This window comes from Delphinus delphis, chromosome 13 (assembly GCF_949987515.2).
Source record: "Delphinus delphis chromosome 13, mDelDel1.2, whole genome shotgun sequence".
Lineage (NCBI taxonomy): Eukaryota > Metazoa > Chordata > Mammalia > Artiodactyla > Delphinidae > Delphinus > Delphinus delphis.
In genome coordinates this window covers 85,436,513-85,454,603 of record NC_082695.1, presented here as the reverse complement: position 1 = coordinate 85,454,603, position 18,091 = coordinate 85,436,513, and the positions used below count along the sequence as shown (strand labels likewise).

Here is an 18,091-nt window from a genome sequence, read left to right as displayed (position 1 = left end):
GAGCTGCTTTTCCGGCTTCAGTTTTTACTCCTCCTCCTCTTGCCAACGTCACCCTGACAATTACAAATAGGTCCCTCACAAACCATACCTGTCAATCTTTTTAATTGCTTTGTTTTCTTTTTTTTTCTCCTAGCTGAACAATATGACACAAAAAAGAAATCTTAATACGGCATAACATAAAAGATTGCACATTGGAGAAAGACATTGAGGGGGTTGTTATTGCAACCCACCGGCTGATACTGGGTAAAACCCATGTGTTATAAGCCAAGTTAAGTAGACACTAGTTCCTGCAGATTTTTAAACCGGTAAGTCTCCCCCTCCGCCCCCGCTTGTACATTCATACACACATGCACCCACGTGGATACAAACTACCCTTGGATGAGGAATGTCCGACATTTGAGATAAAAATACCTGTGTCACTTTGGCAATCTTAGTTTCGGGGGTTAGATCTGATTGGGGAGGGGCACTACGCGGCTTTTATAGTTTGGTAATTAATGGGTAAGTGGAAAACAACAAAAAAAATTATTAAAATGTATACCTTTAATAAAAATTTAATGATGGATTTGCTCATTACACAAAATATGTGGAAAATATGTAATCTGGTCCCTCTGTGAAAACTGAATTGATTGTTTGGTCAATACAAACAATTAGGAAGAAAATTGACACGATGGAACTGCAGATCTTTCTAGCTGGGTTATAAAAAGAGGTCTTCATACATCATGCCAACGTCTCCAATTCAATTAAGTCCCTCGGCATCCCCACCCAGAAGTTTAAAATGTTTATGTGCTCTGGGAATTCGGCCTTCTGGTTTCCAATATATATGTTCTTTCCCAATGGGAAACCCGTAACAGTCTTGCAGAGGCCACATACAACATTCATGGAAAAACACGAAATCTTGGCCAAAAGAAATAAAACGGCTTAGTTCGTGCAACTTGCACGGGACAGACTAAGGGCAGAAGGCGCGGGCAAGGCGTTGTGGGCACGGGATCCAAGAGCCTGGGGCGCAGGATGCCCTGGGCGCCCCCCGCCCGGCGTTGGGTGCCCTTGAGGGCGCCCCGGCGGCCAGGGCTCCCCGCCCGGCCCCGGGCCCTGGCCGTGCCCCGCCGCCCTGGCCGCGCTCGGGGTTGATTCGTACCACCTTGCAAGGAAGTGAACGCTTCGCACGGGAAGGGGAGGCGCCTGCGCCGGCTGCCGGGCGCCGCGCAGCTCTGAGGACGCCCCGGGCTGCCGCCGGCTGTGGGCCGCGGCGATCGCGGGACGCGCGGGTCCCCTCGCCGCCCCCCTCACCCTTTTAGAGGAGTCAAATCCGGCTTTTAGACCGTGGGGAGGGTGGGGATATCCGGTGCCTCCCGGGCGCCGGGAGGAAGGGGGAGGGCGGAGAAGATCCTTGGCCAGTCTGCGCCGAGCAGATTCAAACCAAAACAAAAAGATTAAAGGAGCAGTGGCCGGAGCGGCAGCGATCCCCCCGGCCCGGACCCCGGGGGTGGCGCGCCCGGGAACCGCGGGGGCTGCGCTGACTCCCCGCGGGGCAGGAGGGGGGAGCGGGCACCAGGCGTAGTGGGGAAGGCGCGGGGGGGGAGCCGAGGGGAGGGCGCGGGCCGGGGGAGGGGCGGACCCGCCCGCTCCGCCAGCAGCGCGGAGCCGAGCCGAGCGGCCAGGGCTGGGCGCGACCCCGGCCAGCGGCGGCGCAGAAAGCAGGCGGAGGCGCGGGTCATGCTGCGGCTGGCGCTTGCCGGGGCCCGAGCCATCGTGGACATGTCGTACTCCCGCCACTTCCTGGACTTCCAGGGCTCGGCCATCCCCTGCGCCATGCAGAAGCTGGTGGTGACCCGGCTGAGCCCCAACTTCCGCGAGGCCGTCACCCTGCGCTGGGACTGCCCGGTGCCACTCCCCGGGGACGGAGACCTCCTCGTCCGGAACCGGTGAGCCCGGCGCGCGCCCCCCGCCCCGGCTCCGGCCCGGGCCCCGGCCCCGGCCAGCGCTGCGCAGCTCCCGGGCTGTCCCGCGCCCACCTGCGTCCCCACACCCGGCGCGCGCTCGGGCGCACAGCCTGACTTTGCGAGATCCCGGGAAGTTGAACCCGCCGCCATCTGGCGAAGGCGAATGTAATGTGACTGTTGCTGGTGTGAATATCCGATGGCACCGAACGTCCTCAAAACTGAGGGGTATTTTAATTTGGGATTCCCCTCCCCTCCCCCAGCCCTCCCTCCTCCCCCTCCCGCTCCCGAAATAAAACCGACGGGACCCAGAAGGGGAGGCTCCCCGCCCTGCCCACCCGCGCGCATCCACGGCTCCTGCGTTCGCATAATCTTTAGGGTGGAGCGGGAACAGCCTGGACACAAACTGCGACATTTAGGTAACGTGCTTTGGAGGAAGGAGGCCGGGGACCCGCTGGCTTTTCCCGTTTGCTCCAGGTTGGCAGCCACCTCGCAATGGCGGAGCCTGTCGTTGGGTGTGTCGGTGTGCGCCTCGCCGGTGCCGTCTGCGTGTTGTCAGTGCTGTGTGACTGTCGTCTGTGCCCTGCAGCGTACCGACGGGCGCGTGGCGCGCGTCCCGGGCGGCTGGGCAGGGGCCGGGGTGGGAGCATGGCTGCATTGGGCCGCACGTTTTGCACACCTTCGGGTGACACTCGCTCGGGTCGTTGCCCGACCTTTGGACTGTCTTTTCCACCTCCACACTTCCCACCTGAGGGTGTTTCCACCTCATAATCTTTAGTAACTGCTGAAGCAACAGGAAGGAAGGGACCTCACTCTTCGGAGCCGTGCCCGCGGGTCTGCCGGGTGGGTCCCCTGGCAGCCGGGCTTGCAGGCGGGCCGGTCCCCGTTCCTCTACTCCCTGGGCAAAAGAAGGACTCGCCCGCCCGCTCAGTCCCATCTGAGGGGTTCCAGTGTTGCATATTTCAGGTTGAATAGTACTTTCGAAGGGAGAAGTAAATTCTGGTTGTAACCGTGTTGTAAATGGTGTGCTAGAAAGGACCAAGTCCCCTGCGAGGGCTGAAGGACAAAATGCATCTTATCTAAATAGCTTGGGGTAAAGCTTAAGTGTCCATTTTAGTAAAAATTCATATCAGCCTTCCAAACAAGGCTAGAAGACTTCAGAATTCTGATCATGACATGAAACTTCTGGGGACCTGTTGGAAACTTAGAAATTGAGTGAGCCAAGGGCGGGATTGAGTGGAGGCTGGGGATGAGGTGGGCGCGGGGAGTGCCTTAAACGGTGGGCCGTGTGTGTCCTTTAAAAATTTTGCACTGATGGAAACTGGGCTGCAGAGGACTTACTTCATCGTGCCCTGAAAGGCTAAGGCTGTCGAGATCCGGACGCGTCCTACCAAGTTAAAAAGAAAGGCGTGTGTGTTCACGCAGAACATACAGAACACACGAGTGATTTGCTGGAAGTCGAGATGAGATTCAGACCGAAAAGCCTCCAAACAGACTTAACAGGCAAAGTTTCACCCAGGCTTTTTTTTTTTTTTTTTCTTTTTTCTTTTTCCGATGCACTGCACTGGTGATGGTGAACACTGATGTACACACACCCACGACTGCTTAGAAAAATAATACCTTTTGCAAACAGGGTGTGAAATGGGGAGGGGCGACTGAGCGGGGCAGGCAGGGGAAGGTGTGAAGTTCCAGCACTCCCAGCAGCAGAGAGGTGGGCCCCCCGCCCGCGCCGTCGTGGAGGCTGCTCCCGGCCGCCCGGCTTCCCCACCTCCAGGGCACCGGCTCCCCCGGTTGTGGCCCCGTTCCCCGCGTTGGGTAACCGGGGCCGGTCCCTGAATTGGGTGGTCGGAGTTCTGGAGCGCCGGCTGCCATGTTGGAAGCTCCTCAATTTGGAGGAGATCCATGCTTCTATCTTCCATCCCCATATGACAAAAATCCCTTTAATATAAACAGTATATTTATACTAAACGCTTGACCTCTAACTTCTACTTTGAAATCCGCAACAGAAGAATGGGGCGAGTTTTCTGCTTCTGGGGAGGGGCGGAACCTTTGCTTCTCCCTCTCCTTACTCTGTTGGAAAATCTGCTCCCACCTCCAAATTGTGGGAAGGTCCTTTATTCTAGCAAACGTTGTCAGTAAGGGAGGCATTTTACCGTGTTTTTGTTTGTTTTTTTTTTTAAGAATAGAGCCTTAGTAATTCGCTGCAGGTTAGTTCATTTTAATCCTAGACGAAATCGCCCCAAACAGTATTAACTGCATGACAATTTTGTGCAAGAGCTTCTTATTTTTATCGTAATAAAATCTGCTCTGGAATGAATGGATTCAGCCCAAATTCACTTGTTCGGAAAGGTGTTTGGGGGTTTTAATTGTGCTCCGTCTTGACTTTTTTTTTCAGTGGAACCTTTTGCACGTCTCATTCCATTTTAACAGAAAATACAAATTTTCTGTTCACGGTGAGGGAAGTGCTTTTTAAGCCAGACATCGATTTAAGATAATCAGGTTTACCATTTAGGAAAGGTGTGAGAAGGGGAGCCTAGAATCCCTCCAGAATGTGTCATCGGTGTTCCTTTATCCAGTTCTCACCTTCCGGTTTCAAACATACGAGGACGACCTTGCTTCTCTTCCTGGATGCCCAGCCCGCAGAAAAGAAAAGAAAAAAGGGAGAAAGACACCTTCTGGTTAAGTCAGTTCGCGCACTATTTTTAGCTTTTTCTGTAAGATAGTGACACATTATTTCGTTTCCAAATATTTCTAACGATTTTCTGCTCAAGTGTAAGATAATGGAGCAAAGAGTTTGTAGGAATGGCAAACAGAAAATGGGGGATGGGGAAGGCGTTTTTGATAAACCGTTTGTTGCTCACGGGAGGGTAACTATTTCTGCTGATTCTCCAGGCCAAGCTTTTTTTCCTTCATTCTTCCTTTTCTTTTTCTTTTTCTTTTTTTTTCTTTCTTTTTTTAAAGGGAAGGTCTGGTTTGGACGACTTTGTCTCCCAGTATTTGCTCTGGACTTGAGTTTTCAGGTTTGGTTTTTGTTCAGAGAAAAGCCTTTCCCTGAGGCCCTCTGAGGGCTGCCCTGTTTCACAGTAAATATGACGAAGGGGTTCATCACTTTTTAGTATAAATAAACCGAGTGACTCTGGAAGGGTATATATTTGGGGAAAGTCCGCACCGTCCCATTCTTTTTCCTGGGGTTCCTCGATTTTAGTCTTTTGAGTGGGTCTGCCCGTCGGATCGCTAGACCCCTGCACTCATTAAAAGCACATATTTGAAGTTAAAGGGGGGTACAAGGCGAGGGTCCCAATGCGCGTCTCCCCTTCCTTCTTTTCTCGCTCGCGCTCTCTTCCTTTCCCCTGCTCCCCCGACCCGGACCCCTTGCCCACTGCGCCTGCTGCTCTTGAACTTGTTTCTGACGGAGCCGAAGGCGCGGTCTCCCGACCCTCGCGCAGCTCTTCCCAAAGCCCAGGTAAGAACCTAGGCGCGTCCGGGCAGTGGCGGGTGCCCACCAGCCGCGGCGGCGGCGCAGCGTCAAAGCGGGGGTCCAGGGAGAGGTGGGGATGCGCACCAGGGGCTGGGCGACCCTGGAGAGGGCGAGGGGCGCGAAGCCGAGTAGGAACTCGGGATTCCTTCACCAACAACGCAGGCTCTTTAGAGGGCGGCAGGGTGGGGTGGGGAGACACAAAAAATGGGGGTGCCTTTGAGGCCAAGGTCACGGTCTGGCCGCCGGCGGCTTCTGTCCCGCGGCCTCTGCGCTCCGGCGCGCCGTGTGCTCGGGGCTCCCCTCGCACTTGCCCACCCCCGGGCCCGAGCTCCGCTGCCGATGCGAGCTGGGCGCGCCCGCCGGGACCCCCGCTCGGCCCAGGGAGGCCGAGGTCACGGTCGTGGGCCTGGGCGGCGACCTGCGCGGCCCCAGCCCGCTCCGGGAGTCGGACTCACTGATGGCGTCTGGGTGGTGGCGGTGGAGAGGCCGCGGGGCGGCGGAGGCCGGGCACCTCCGAGAAGAGACACCCGCAGAAGCGCTGGTTTCGGGCGCCCTGCAGGCTCGCCCGGGCGCACCGAGGGCGCCGCAGGGAGTCGGAGACGTGGAGTGGGCGCGCGGCGGGCCCTGCGGTCTCCTGCCACCCCTCCAGCGCTGGCCGGGCTCCACCGCAATGTTTGATTTGGGCTTTTCAGCAAAGCCCCGTGGTAAACTCAAGCTCCCGGCAGAGCCCCCCAACACGCGCGCACACGCACGCGGGGGCCCTCTCCCCGCCGCTTTCCTCCCAGGCGTGCGCCCTGCTCGGTCCCGCCACCTCTCCCCGGGAAGTGGCCACCACGGCCCGGGGCGGCAGACGGCGGGGGTTGCGTTTTCCTCCAGCAGCGCCTTCCCGCTCGAAGCCCCCCCAGGGCATCCCGTTCCGAGGGGGGGGCGACCCGAGGGGCCAGCTCCCACCGGGGCGTCCCTCCGAGTCCAAGGCAAGGGCTCCCCGCAAGGGAAGGGCCTCTGCGGTTGGGAAGGTAGAAACGCCAGCCGGATTGGGGTGGGGGGGGAAGGAGGGGGATGAGACGGGAGGGGCGAGGGCCACGGGACGAAGAGAAGGGAGCTGGCGATCCGCCCTGGCCCCCAGCCTCTGTGGCACAGGCCGCCACTCCCACCCCCGGGGACGCCTCCTTAGAGTTGGCTTTGCGGCCTCGAGCAGGGCACCAAGAGGTGATCCAGCTGGGCTCTGCCCTGGCAGGCCTCCGTGAGGTCCAGAAGCACGCTCTCAGGAAGCTGGCCCCTTTTTAAAAAAGACTAGGCCTGGAGAGTTGGGTAAATTGAAAGGAAAGGTAGGGGCCCCTCCCCCCCACTCCAAAAAATAGACCGTGGGCATCTTGGTATTAAAGGCCGAATGAGAAGCCACCAAAAATCATTATTCCCGCGGCTCGTTACTGTGTGTCACGTATGGGTATGGAATTCTGTAGCGTGTTAGTGAGGCTGTGTGTCTGCTAACCTCTGAAAGCGGCTGGACGTGCCCGAAGGAAAGTGCTTCCTGCTTTCTTATTTCTACAGGATGTAGAGAGCTTTCGAGGGTGTGGATATACAGGGCACAATCATAAGGGCGCATGTGTAAGTGCAAAGCATTGTCTATAATACAGTGGAAGTGGATCCTTGCATGGGGCAGTTTGGGGTTTATTAAGTTAAATTAAAAGTAAATTATTTTAAAATGGCCTACTTTACCAGCTTTCCTCCTGCCACCAGATACCACCACCTTTTCATTTCATTACAGGTGGAAATGACATTTTTAGGGTCCTGCGTTACGTGTCTCAGCCACCTCCTGACATCCTTAGGAGACGGCTTTTTTCCTTATGTATCAGGATATTTCTGTTATGAGGTATACTGAGATGAAAAAAAGCTGGTAAAAATACCAGCCTCGCAATTAAATTGACTCTGGATACCAAGTGAAAATAATCATCTGGTATTAATCAAGTACGTCTCTGCTTCTTGTTGAGGAAAAATATAGTGCCGATTTGCTTTCCTTTTCATCTGGGAAGGACTGTAAAATGTTGGATGTTGCATAAAAATCTCTCTACCCTTATGAGACAATTTTTGTTCAGTTAATCAAAGTGCATATTTTCACGCTGGACGTAGTTACATGAGAAAGAAAATTTGCTGCAGCCTCGCTCACACTGAAACAACCCCTGCAGTAACGTGTAACAGCCAGTGACCTTGCACGTTACATCAACCTTTAATAATATCATTGTCGTTACTATTATTATCTGAAGTGTTAAATTGTTGCCAGAATCAATACACGTCTACTTCTTTGAATATATTTTATCCCACTGTTGTTTTTAACATCTTTGTTAAGAGGCCAATTAATTTCCAACTCATAGCTCCAGTGAAGTTTGTGTATAAGAGGGCTTCCTAACTTTTTTTTTTTTTCCTCTTTTGAAAGGAATCGGAGGGGGATAAATGGCATGTGAAGTACATAGCTTGCTGTTTAGAGGGATGTGAAATTATTCCTAAACTAATGAAAGAATAAAATACACCAAAACTCTAACAAATCACTGTTGAAATCACACTTGTTTGATTTCTCTCTTTTTTTTTTTTTTGAACAGAATATCAGGACCGTTTTTTTCAAATTCTATCAGAATATATAGCTTCACCACCCACCACAGTCACCAGAATTAGAGGACTTTTTCTAAGTGGGATAGAAAGGCCTTGATGAAGAAAACATCTGAATGTATTTGTGTTTGTTTTCTTCTAGATTTGTTGGTGTTAATGCATCTGACATAAACTATTCAGCCGGCCGCTATGACCCTTCCGTCAAGATCCCGTTTGACGCAGGTTTCGAAGGTGTAGGCGAGGTGGTGGCCTTGGGTCTCTCCGCCAGCGCCACATTCACAGTTGGCCAGGCTGTGGCTTACATGACACCTGGCTCTTTTGCCGAGTACACAGTGGTGCCCGCCAGCACGGCCATTCCCGTGCCGGCCGTGAAACCCGAGTATCTCACCCTCCTGGTGAGTGGTACCACGGCCTACATCAGCCTGAAAGAGCTCGGAGAGCTATCAGAAGGGAGGAAAGTTCTGGTGACCGCAGCAGCTGGGGGGACCGGCCAGTTTGCCGTCCAGCTTGCAAAGAAGGCCGAGTGCCATGTAATTGGAACTTGCTCTTCTGATGAAAAGTCTGCCTTTCTGAAATCTCTTGGCTGTGATCGTCCCATCAACTATAACGGCGAGCACGTGGGTGCTGTCCTGAAGCAGGAGTACCCGCGAGGCGTGGACGTGGTGTATGAATCCGTCGGGGGAGCCATGTTTGACTTGGCTGTGGACGCCTTGGCTACCAAAGGGCGCCTGATAGTGATTGGGTTTGTCTCTGGCTACCAGACTCCTACTGGCCTGTCCCCTGTGAAAGCAGTAACACTGCCAGCCAAACTGCTGAAGAAATCCGCCAGCGTCCAGGGCTTCTTCTTGAACCATTACCTTTCTAAGTATCGAGCCGCCATGGACCACTTGCTTAAGATGTATGCGAGTGGAGAGCTGGTTTGTAAGGTCGACCTTGGAGATCTGTCTGCAGAGGGCAGGTTTACCGGCCTGGAGTCTGTCTTCCGGGCCGTCGATTATATGTACATGAGAAAAAACACTGGAAAAATTGTTGTTGAATTACCTCACTCTGTCCACAGTAAGCTGTAAAAACAGAACAATGGCATAAATAAAAGGACAAAGAAAATGGACATTTTATGCCCCAGAATTACTCAAATCAATTTATTTTTAGTTAGTAACGCAGATAATATTTTTTAAAACAGAAGTAAGTTCTAATGAATAGATTTCTCTTTCTCTTTTCTTTATTTCGTTCTTTTTTTTTGCTCCTCCATTGCAAAAAAAATATAAAAAATGTGCTAATAAAACTTCCCTCAATGGCACGGAGGTAAAACCTTTACATTCAATTCTTTACTCATGGACGGTCTCATTCCAGATTTTATTGTCCCAGGGAACTAAATTAATTCCTGATGCAAGATCTGATCAAATCAGTATGTCTTCAGCTTGATGAGATTTTAAAATTGGTCTTGAAAATAGTTCATGAGTTCTTTGCTTTGGAAGAGTCTGGTCTGATGCTAGTAAGTTGTTAATAAATGAGAGATACAGCAAAAGTCAGCCGTTTCTCAGAGTCCATATTCTCAGGAAATGGTCCTCCTTTTTCTATAAATCACCAGCCAACTATCTAAATAGAAATTTGGAGGGATTCTCCCAAAACTTTGACTTTGTTAGATTATTAGAAAAAAAATTAAGTGAGCACAGACCTCTTTTAAAGAAGCATCTCTCATTTAATGGCTTTTATGCGCAGTCATCCCGGTGAGGCACGTGTAGGATGGAAAATTTCTCTCTTCGCTTAAGAAGAAAATTAGTGTTGAAAACGTATATAGACAAAAAGCAGGTTTGGGAAAGGGAAACTATAGAGATTCAGGGGACTTTAAAAATTTACTACAGGCACGGGAAAGGGAAAAGGATGTGCTCCATCCACAGTGAGGGTCTACATAACAAAACACGGGCCATACAGGGGAAAGCACTGTAGGTACCTAACAGCACCCTTCATAAGCCTAAGTAGGGTACGTCAAATAGCATCGTGCAAAGTAGGCACCAAAATGATCTAAAATGATTGTGCTTCGTGTTAGAGACTTTCGGAAGGTGTGTTTTATCTCTGATCGTGGAAATAGTACAGCAGCCACTGATGCTCTGTTCCCATTTTACTTCTCCACATGTCCTGGTGGAATGAGATGCTTCTTGTCACTATCGCCTGATGTCACAGACACGAAAGTAACGAGTCCCGCGCCTTCCCCTCTGAATCAAGCCTGCCGCTGATCCGCCTTCATTCTAACCTTCAGCTCACCAAAGGCTGCTCCGGTTTTCATCATTAAGGTGGGAATGCCATCGTGCCTTTCTAATGAAGGCAGAGCCCGCCAGAGTATTTTTCAAAGCCTTGGGTTTCGGCGTCTCTAACATGCTAAATAAATAGACAAGCAATTAAAGATGCTCCAGGAAACTTGGTGACCGTATTTAATTTTTCTTTCCTTCTGTCTGAGGAGCAAGGCTTACTGCTGAATAGCTGTTAGTATCTATTTTACAAGATTTACTCATTTTCAGGTACCTAATGTAGCTGCTAGCATGCATACACAACAATACAATTTATATGGTAAATGGGACCAAATAATGGCTTCACTGAATGTTATGGCTGCACTGAAGGGAAATGTCACGGTAAATACCTACCAAATTATGGATCACGCCGAAGTGTCACAACTGCACTCAAGACAAATAGCACTGGAGGCTATTGCCACCGTGACGCTTTTGAGTTATGAAGAAGGGGAGCAGCCTGATGGGAGGCTCTTTGTGTCCTCATTATAGCAAAGGGTTACTAGTTCAGGGTACCAGAGAAGCTGGTCCAGTGTGCTGCTCCGTTATTAATCTGTCCCTTTCAGACCTCACAGCTATAGCAAAACGGAAGGAGACTTTGCCTACCTTTTCGATACACAAACAAAGGGGAGGGGACAGGTTTTATGAATGTAAGTGCAAGGGAATGACCGGTAGTGGCGAAACGTGTAATCAAATCATCTCATCAGAGTATATTATTCAATTTAACATAGTATCTGTCTGATAGGCTTAGTTGCTTCCTGTGCAGCTAGATGTGTGAAGTCCAAGCTATCACGCGTTTTCTTCTTCTGTCAAGACTTGAGTAGTAAGGACATCGCCAACTAAATTGCTGCTTCTAAACTGAATTGCGTCCCGGTTTCTCTCATTTTAATGGGAGAGTAATAAAGATGAAAGACCAACATTTTAACTGATGGATCCCTTAAGCTACAGAATAGAAATTGATTATGTTTTGAAGGCATATACTAAATTCAGCAATGTTAAAAAAAATGCAAACACCCAGGTTTAAAATAAAATATAATCTGAAAACCCTGCTCTGTCTTTCCCCACACTAAGAAACTACAGTGCATGCTGTTTTCATTTATTCTTAGAAAACAAGCATGAAGGATTCTGCCCATTCAGATAATGCCAAAAATATGTTTAAACTTTTTTTTTATTCTTCTGAAAAATGATTTGTAAATTGAGGGTCATAGTTCAGCATCAGTTTCATCTTCTGGGATTATCGTTCAAGACCAGCCTCTAATGGGAGGTGAAATGGTACAATGCTCTCACCACCTTTCTTCTGAACTGTATTACATATCGCAAAAAGTACATCCATAATTCAGAGCAATTGTCAGTCTTTGTTTAGAGACGGGGCCAGGGCTGAACGATCACGGTGGATGAATTATTTCTGGGTTCTCAGGGTGGCCTTCTCTACACATCAGCCTTGAGGTCTCTGGCTGGGCGGATGGAGAGCCTTGACTCCAGTAAGTATGCCAAGAAACAAGGGAGTCCCCACTCTTCCTTCCCATTCCATTGTGACTTCTAAAAAGCCAAATGCTCTTCCTTCCAATTTGTCTTGCACGCGAAAAATACCAACAATGTCATTGCAGGTCCCTTAGACGATGACTTCTGCTGTTGACCGACTTCAGCATTAAAAAAAAAAAAAAAAGATGAGGGAATAGTTTGCAAAGAAATGACACGGAAGTTTTGCATGACATGTTCTATAAATTGTTATTATATGATTTCATCTGAATGGAGTTTCTCAGGAGTAGAATGGAGCATCTATAAAGGGTCATTAGTATTACATTCAGTATTTAATGAAAGTGCAGTGACAAGTAGCTGCTTATTAAAATGAAAATCTTGCATTATGTGCTTAAGGAACACTCCAGCTAATGAGGCTGTAATGTCCTCAGTACAACACAGACCTTCTTTTTGTGTGTTTGCCACCACAAGATGCTGGAAACTTGACAAATGATATCATTTAAGACATGTTTGCCGTAGGGACCTGCTTTTTGGCTTCCTGTTTCTGGCTTTTATTTGGGTAACATTTACAATGGCCACCTGACTTGTAATGGGTAACGTTTTAACCCCTTCGTAGAGCTCCCAATTAGCGTGAACTCACTACCGTCAGGATTTCCTTTAAAATGGGGCAGGGAGTGCTCGGTACTGAAGATGTTTTTCTTGATCACTTGACCACATGTACATATGGGATAAATACCGTATTTTAGATTTGTACAAAAACAGATGAGCAACGTGCAACTTTCAGAAAATATATGGTAGGAAAAGACCAAGCACGATCAACTGTGGATAATAATTTCCTAGGGGTTACAATGCACGTTTTATGAATGTAGCCCAGGTGCAAATGGCCTGACTTGATGAATTCATAATTACTGTTCTCTATACTTTCCACTCTCTTGTTTTGTTCAATATTATTTGTTATCTATAATACTTATTTAGAGACAAAATTTATGCAAACTTTATTAGTTAATTTTGGGGTTTGTTGGCAGGTTTTTTTTAAGTTAGATTTTCTGTAACTGATTTTCTAGTTATGGCCCAGAATTATGATCATATTTTGGATCACATTTCATAAGTCAAAATGTAAAATGCTGGATTCTCAGTACCATTGGTATGGGCATTTTAACCTTGGAATTCCATTTTTTAGTAGACCTGTAGCATCATGTTATTCAACTTATAAAAGGAAGAATGTTTGACATGAGAACCTTGTTGCTGTTACCATGAGCAAACTGTGGAACACAGGCAAAAAAAAAAAAAGTGCTATACAAAATAAATAGTATTTTCCCAGTATGTATCAGTTCAAGTAATTCTTGATAGTAGAGAGTTGATATTCCACAAAACTCAAATAAGGTGCATATTTCAATTCTGTATGCTTTAGTCTTCTGTATAATTCTCTCTCCAGATCTGAGTAGCTAATGAGATGTGAAAACGAGACTAAAAGTGGCCGGGTGTAAATACTGTCTTAGCGTCTATTCTTTTTTCATAATTTTTATTGAAATATAGTTGATGTATAGTGTTGTGTTAGTTTCGGGTGTACAGCAAAGTGATTGACTATATATATATGTATATGTATACATATACAAGAATGTATATACGTACATACATATATATGTATATATACACATTCTTTTTCAGATCCTTTTCCATTGTAGGTTATTACAAGATATTGAGTATAGTTGCCTTTGCTATTTGGTAGGTCCTTGTCAGTAACATGGATGTTCCTAGCGATTATCATACTAAGTGAAGTAAGTCAGACAGAGAAAGACAAATATCGTACGATATCACTTATATGTGGAACTAAAAAAATGGTACAAAGGAACTTATTTACAAAACGGAAATAGACTCACAGACATAGAATCTAACTTCTGGTTACCGAAGGGGGAAAGGGGGGCGTGATAACTTAGGAGCTTGGGATTAAAAGTATCCACACTACTATATATAAAATAGAAAACCAGTATCCATCCTCGATACGATCCTTACTCACCGTAGACCTGCCCTTCAGCGCTTGCTCAGAGCATCCCGGGAGACACAGATCCCGCTGGGAAGCGCGTCTTGCATCTCTCAAGCGGTAGGGTAAGTACTCCATGGAGTATAGTTTAGGGAAACCAATACATGTGCTGGGAAGCATGGGCCAAAAGTACAGATTCCCACGGCCCCCCAAAGCAAGAGTTTCCTTTGAAGGGCCCTATCTGACAGTGTCTTCATGCCAACATGAAATAATAATTAAAACACCCCCTGCCGACTGGTGGCAGCGTCCAATACGAAAGATGGATTTGCGCTTAGACCTCAGGAAAATGGTCCATAAATTGTCAGCTACTGTCGTGCCTTACCCTCTCCACGTAAAGAGCTGAACCGCATCTTAGAATGACCAGAGTGAGTGGTCTCTCTGGCCGGTGGGAGATGCAGAAGCGTGTTTAGGGAAGAAAGGGCATCCAGCTTGGAAGTCTTTACCTTGCCCTGTGTGTGCCAGACCCCAGGGGAGGGGCGGGCGGCAGACACACACCTGGAGGGAGCCTGGGACGCGCTCTGCCTGGCACAGATGATAAGACTCCATCGTCCTGTAAATGGTGAAATTTGGGATTTAAGGGACCATGTGGTTCTACCCACTTTATAAATGGAGGAAGCACATCCAAGAAGATTAGGTGCCTTGTCCAAGGTCACAGAGAATGAAGCCAGAGCACAGGCAGCTTCCTTCCCAGGGCACCAGGCCATCTCTGGTTTTTTTGTAAGTTGCCGAGGTCCTTCCCTAGATGCCTGATTGAAAGTGTCACAGAATAACAACTGGCCTCTGTTATAAATCTTTTGTTGGATGAGGTGATGCCCAAACCAAGGAGAATATCACGGTTCTGACCACCGAAGTGTGTTGCACTCAAGACACCCTTTAATCCAGCACAAGTTAGGTGTCCAGGTCATTTGATTCTGTGTCATCTAAATATCACACAGCCTTTTGGGGAAAAAAAAAAAAAGAAACACTCAACGGAATTAAGGGCTGAATGCCCACAATTTACTTTTAATGCTACAGAGAAGGTCTCCTCTCCTATCAATGTATTCTTGTATGTCAAATCATGAAAATCAAATAGAGGAAAACTTTATCATCACGTGTTGAGTTTTTCTCCCCAGAGTATTTCACTTGCTTGTGTTATTGCCTATAGAACGTGGACAATGTTTGTAACAGCAAAATATCTAGAAACTGAATTGGCCGTTCCACCTGAAGTGGAATTCTGAATCCGGCAGCTTCCGCGCTGTGGTGGCCGGATGCGCACACCGGCAGCGGGAAGCGCTGTAGGGTGAGGGGGGTACGAGTGGGGAGAGACAGCGGTGGGTCCACGTCTCCTGTTCACACGGCGAGAATCTCATCCTCTGTAGGACTGACGGATCATAATTAAGGCTCGGAAGCAAGCCCTTCAAAACCACACGACATTGAATATTCCTGTCTTTCTACATCATTTCTGTCTTCCTTGAACTTATGCATAACAAGCGTAAACTTTCGACTTTACACGAACAAATCCTTTCCCAACAGAAACAGCTTCCTTTAACATTGAAAAACCCTTTGCAGGAAAGCAAGAATGTCAAAGGCAATCTCATTTTGTAGAAAACCTCATTTCTCACCAGGGTACTGGAAGCAATAGTGGTCCCTCTGTATGTTGTTGGAATTTACATTTGGAAATTGAATTGTCTCCTTGAGGGGTTTTATCAAAGTAACTTTTGGAGAATTACTTACATCCGGGTACACGGAACGAGGTTGTGCTGATGGAGCCCTGGTGTCACCGCAGCTGTAAAACAGCTCATTCTCTCAGCAGTAAAAGTAAAAGTGCTGTCAGTGTCGTTACTGACTAATATTTAGAGTGTCAGCTTCTGCATAGACTTTCTGTAACCTCTTGCAACATGCTCACTACTTTGTTAGCTTAGAGTACAATGTCACTATCTTCACCTGTTTCCTATCAAATTGATAAAGGTGAATGATGCCCATTTTACAGATGGGAAAATGCAGCACAGAAAAGTGACTTTCCTAGATCACTTAGTCACTGGTTGAACAGAGACCGGGGTCCAAGGCTGTTTTCCACTCGAGAGTGCTGTGTCCCCAGCTTTCTTGTACACACGCTCACCTGTTGCAATGCATGTCCTGACTCAGCAGGTCTGGGCAGGGCCTAGGAGTCTGCATTTCCCAGGTGCTGCTGGTACCAGACCCACACAGTGAGCAACAAGGTCCTGAATCCCACTGCCTTTGAAGAGAGTCCCATCCTGTGAGATGCAGTTTTCTGAAGCATTTCTGAGCAATCCGGAGATGACCTAGGTACGAATTACAAAACAAGCGCTTGATGGAATATGATAATGGTGCCTTTCATCCTTGCATTTTCAACTCCCTTACATTGACCATCAGCTGTGGCGTCCACCACCTGTCTGCTACCAGAGCACTCTGGTGGCAAGGGTTTTCACCCAGTTCTAAGCGGGGCAGAAGGAGATGCAGAAAGGGGATAGGAGTGTCCTGGGGCCACTCAGCAGAAGGTGAGGGCAAACCTTCTACCTCTGCATTCACTGCCTTTTAAATAAAGGCAGAGCCACTGTGGAGAACAGTACAGAGGGTCCTTAAAAAACTAAAACTAGAGCTACCATATGATCCAGCAATCCCACTCCAGGGCATATACCCAGAGAAAACCATAATTCGAAGAGATATATGCACCCCAACGTTCATTGCAGCACTATTTACAATAGCCAGGACATGGAAGCAACCTAAATGTCCATCAATGGATGAATGGATAAAGAAGATGTGGTCCATATATACAATGGAATATTACTCAGCCATGAAAAAGAATGAAATAATGCCATTTGCAGCAACATGGATAGACCTAGAGATTGTCATACTGAGTGAAATAGGACAGAAAGTGAAGACAAATATCATATGGTATCACTTATATGTGGAATCTTAAAAAAAGGTGCAAACGAACTTATCTATAAAACAAAAATAGAGTTACAGAGGAAGAAAACAAACTTATGGTTACCAGGGGGTAAGGGGTGGGGGAGGGATAAATTGGAAGATTGGGATTGACATATACACATCACTATCTATAAAATAGGTAACTAATAAGGACCTACTGTATAGCACAGGGAAGTCTACTCAGTACTCTGTAATGGCCTATATGGGAAAGGAATCTGAAAAAGAGTGGATAAATGTATAACTGGTTCACTTTGCTGTACACCTGAAACTAACACCACATTGTAAATCAACTATACTCCAGTAAAAATTTTTAAAAAAAGAAAAAGTAGTAAATGAAAATAACTAAGTATAAAAAATACTCAGTATTTCCATTTCAATAAAGTTCTTTGTAAATCTTGTTCATGGCAATAAAATTTAAAAAATAGGGGGCTTCCCTGGTGGCGCAGCGGTTGGGGGTCCGCCTGCCGATGCAGGGGACGCGGGTTCGTGCCCCGGTCCGGGAAGATCCCACATGCTGGGGAGCGGCTGGGCCTGTGAGCCATGGCCGCTGAGCCTGCGCGTCCGGAGCCTGTGCTCCACAACGGGAGAGGCCACGGCAGTGAGAGGCCTGCGTACTGCAAAAATAAATAAATAAATAAATAAATAAATAAAAATAAAGGCAGGTCCTAGGGAACCAGAACACGCCCATCTTCCTCTGCTTCTCTAGTCACACCGTTTGTCATGCCAGTGTCCCCTCCCCTGCCCAGGCATCACCAGTCACCAGGTGAACATCCGTCCTTTTACAGGGGAATCAAGTACAAACAGCAGCCGTCCTCGGACGGGTCTTTCCTCCATGGGCATGCGTGTATCATCATCATAATATTTTACAATTATCCTGAGAGGGAGGGCACCTGATTTGCATCCACTTTTGAATCAGGTCTCTTGGAACGAGCAGCGTGGCACCCCGTGTCCTTTATTTAAAAATAGGCCCGTAGAAATGGCAGGAATTTAGGAGGCTGTGGCCTTCATCAGAGAAGAGTTATCAGCCACGCACGTGCTTAATATACCACCCTAGCCATGCGAGTAAGAGCTCTCTGGCTGGGAAAGACGTAAGAAAGCGTCTTGGTGTCAAAAAGGAAGTTAGTTGGGGTGCAGATACAATCGAAGTTAGGGGTTTACAAATGGCCCTGGACACGGGGGCAGGAAGGCAGCATTCCAGCGCCCCGGCCGCGCATTTCTGTGCGGGGTGGGATGAGCCCCCAGGTGTCCCCAGCGCCCGCCCCTTGCCCTCCCTGGGTTCTGGCCGCAGTTACGGCTGCGCACATGGCTAGCGGCCACCCCACAGGAGGGACCTTGCAGCCGA

General features: G+C 48.2%; 2 protein-coding genes across 3 annotated transcripts in view; one reads left to right on the top strand and one right to left on the bottom strand.

Annotated features, from left to right (window-relative positions):
• TSHZ1 (teashirt zinc finger homeobox 1) overlaps positions 1-1,271 on the bottom strand; it is a 77,285-nt gene extending 76,014 nt beyond the window's left edge. Inside the window, exon 1 of one of the 2 annotated variants that reach the window (XM_060029232.1) lies at positions 1,139-1,271. The gene's annotated coding sequence lies outside the window, so the exon portion shown is untranslated. Of the gene's footprint in view, positions 1-1,135 lie in introns of both variants that reach the window. The other variant, XM_060029233.1, reaches the window with a different exon arrangement.
• A 442-nt stretch (positions 1,272-1,713) lies between these two features.
• Positions 1,714-9,125, top strand: PTGR3 (prostaglandin reductase 3). The gene is made up of 2 exons (XM_060029234.2): positions 1,714-1,922; positions 8,162-9,125. Exons 1-2 carry the CDS (start codon positions 1,714-1,716, stop codon positions 9,084-9,086), a joined length of 1,134 nt encoding a protein of 377 aa, XP_059885217.1. The 3' UTR covers positions 9,087-9,125.
• The last annotated feature ends 8,966 nt before the right edge of the window (positions 9,126-18,091 follow it).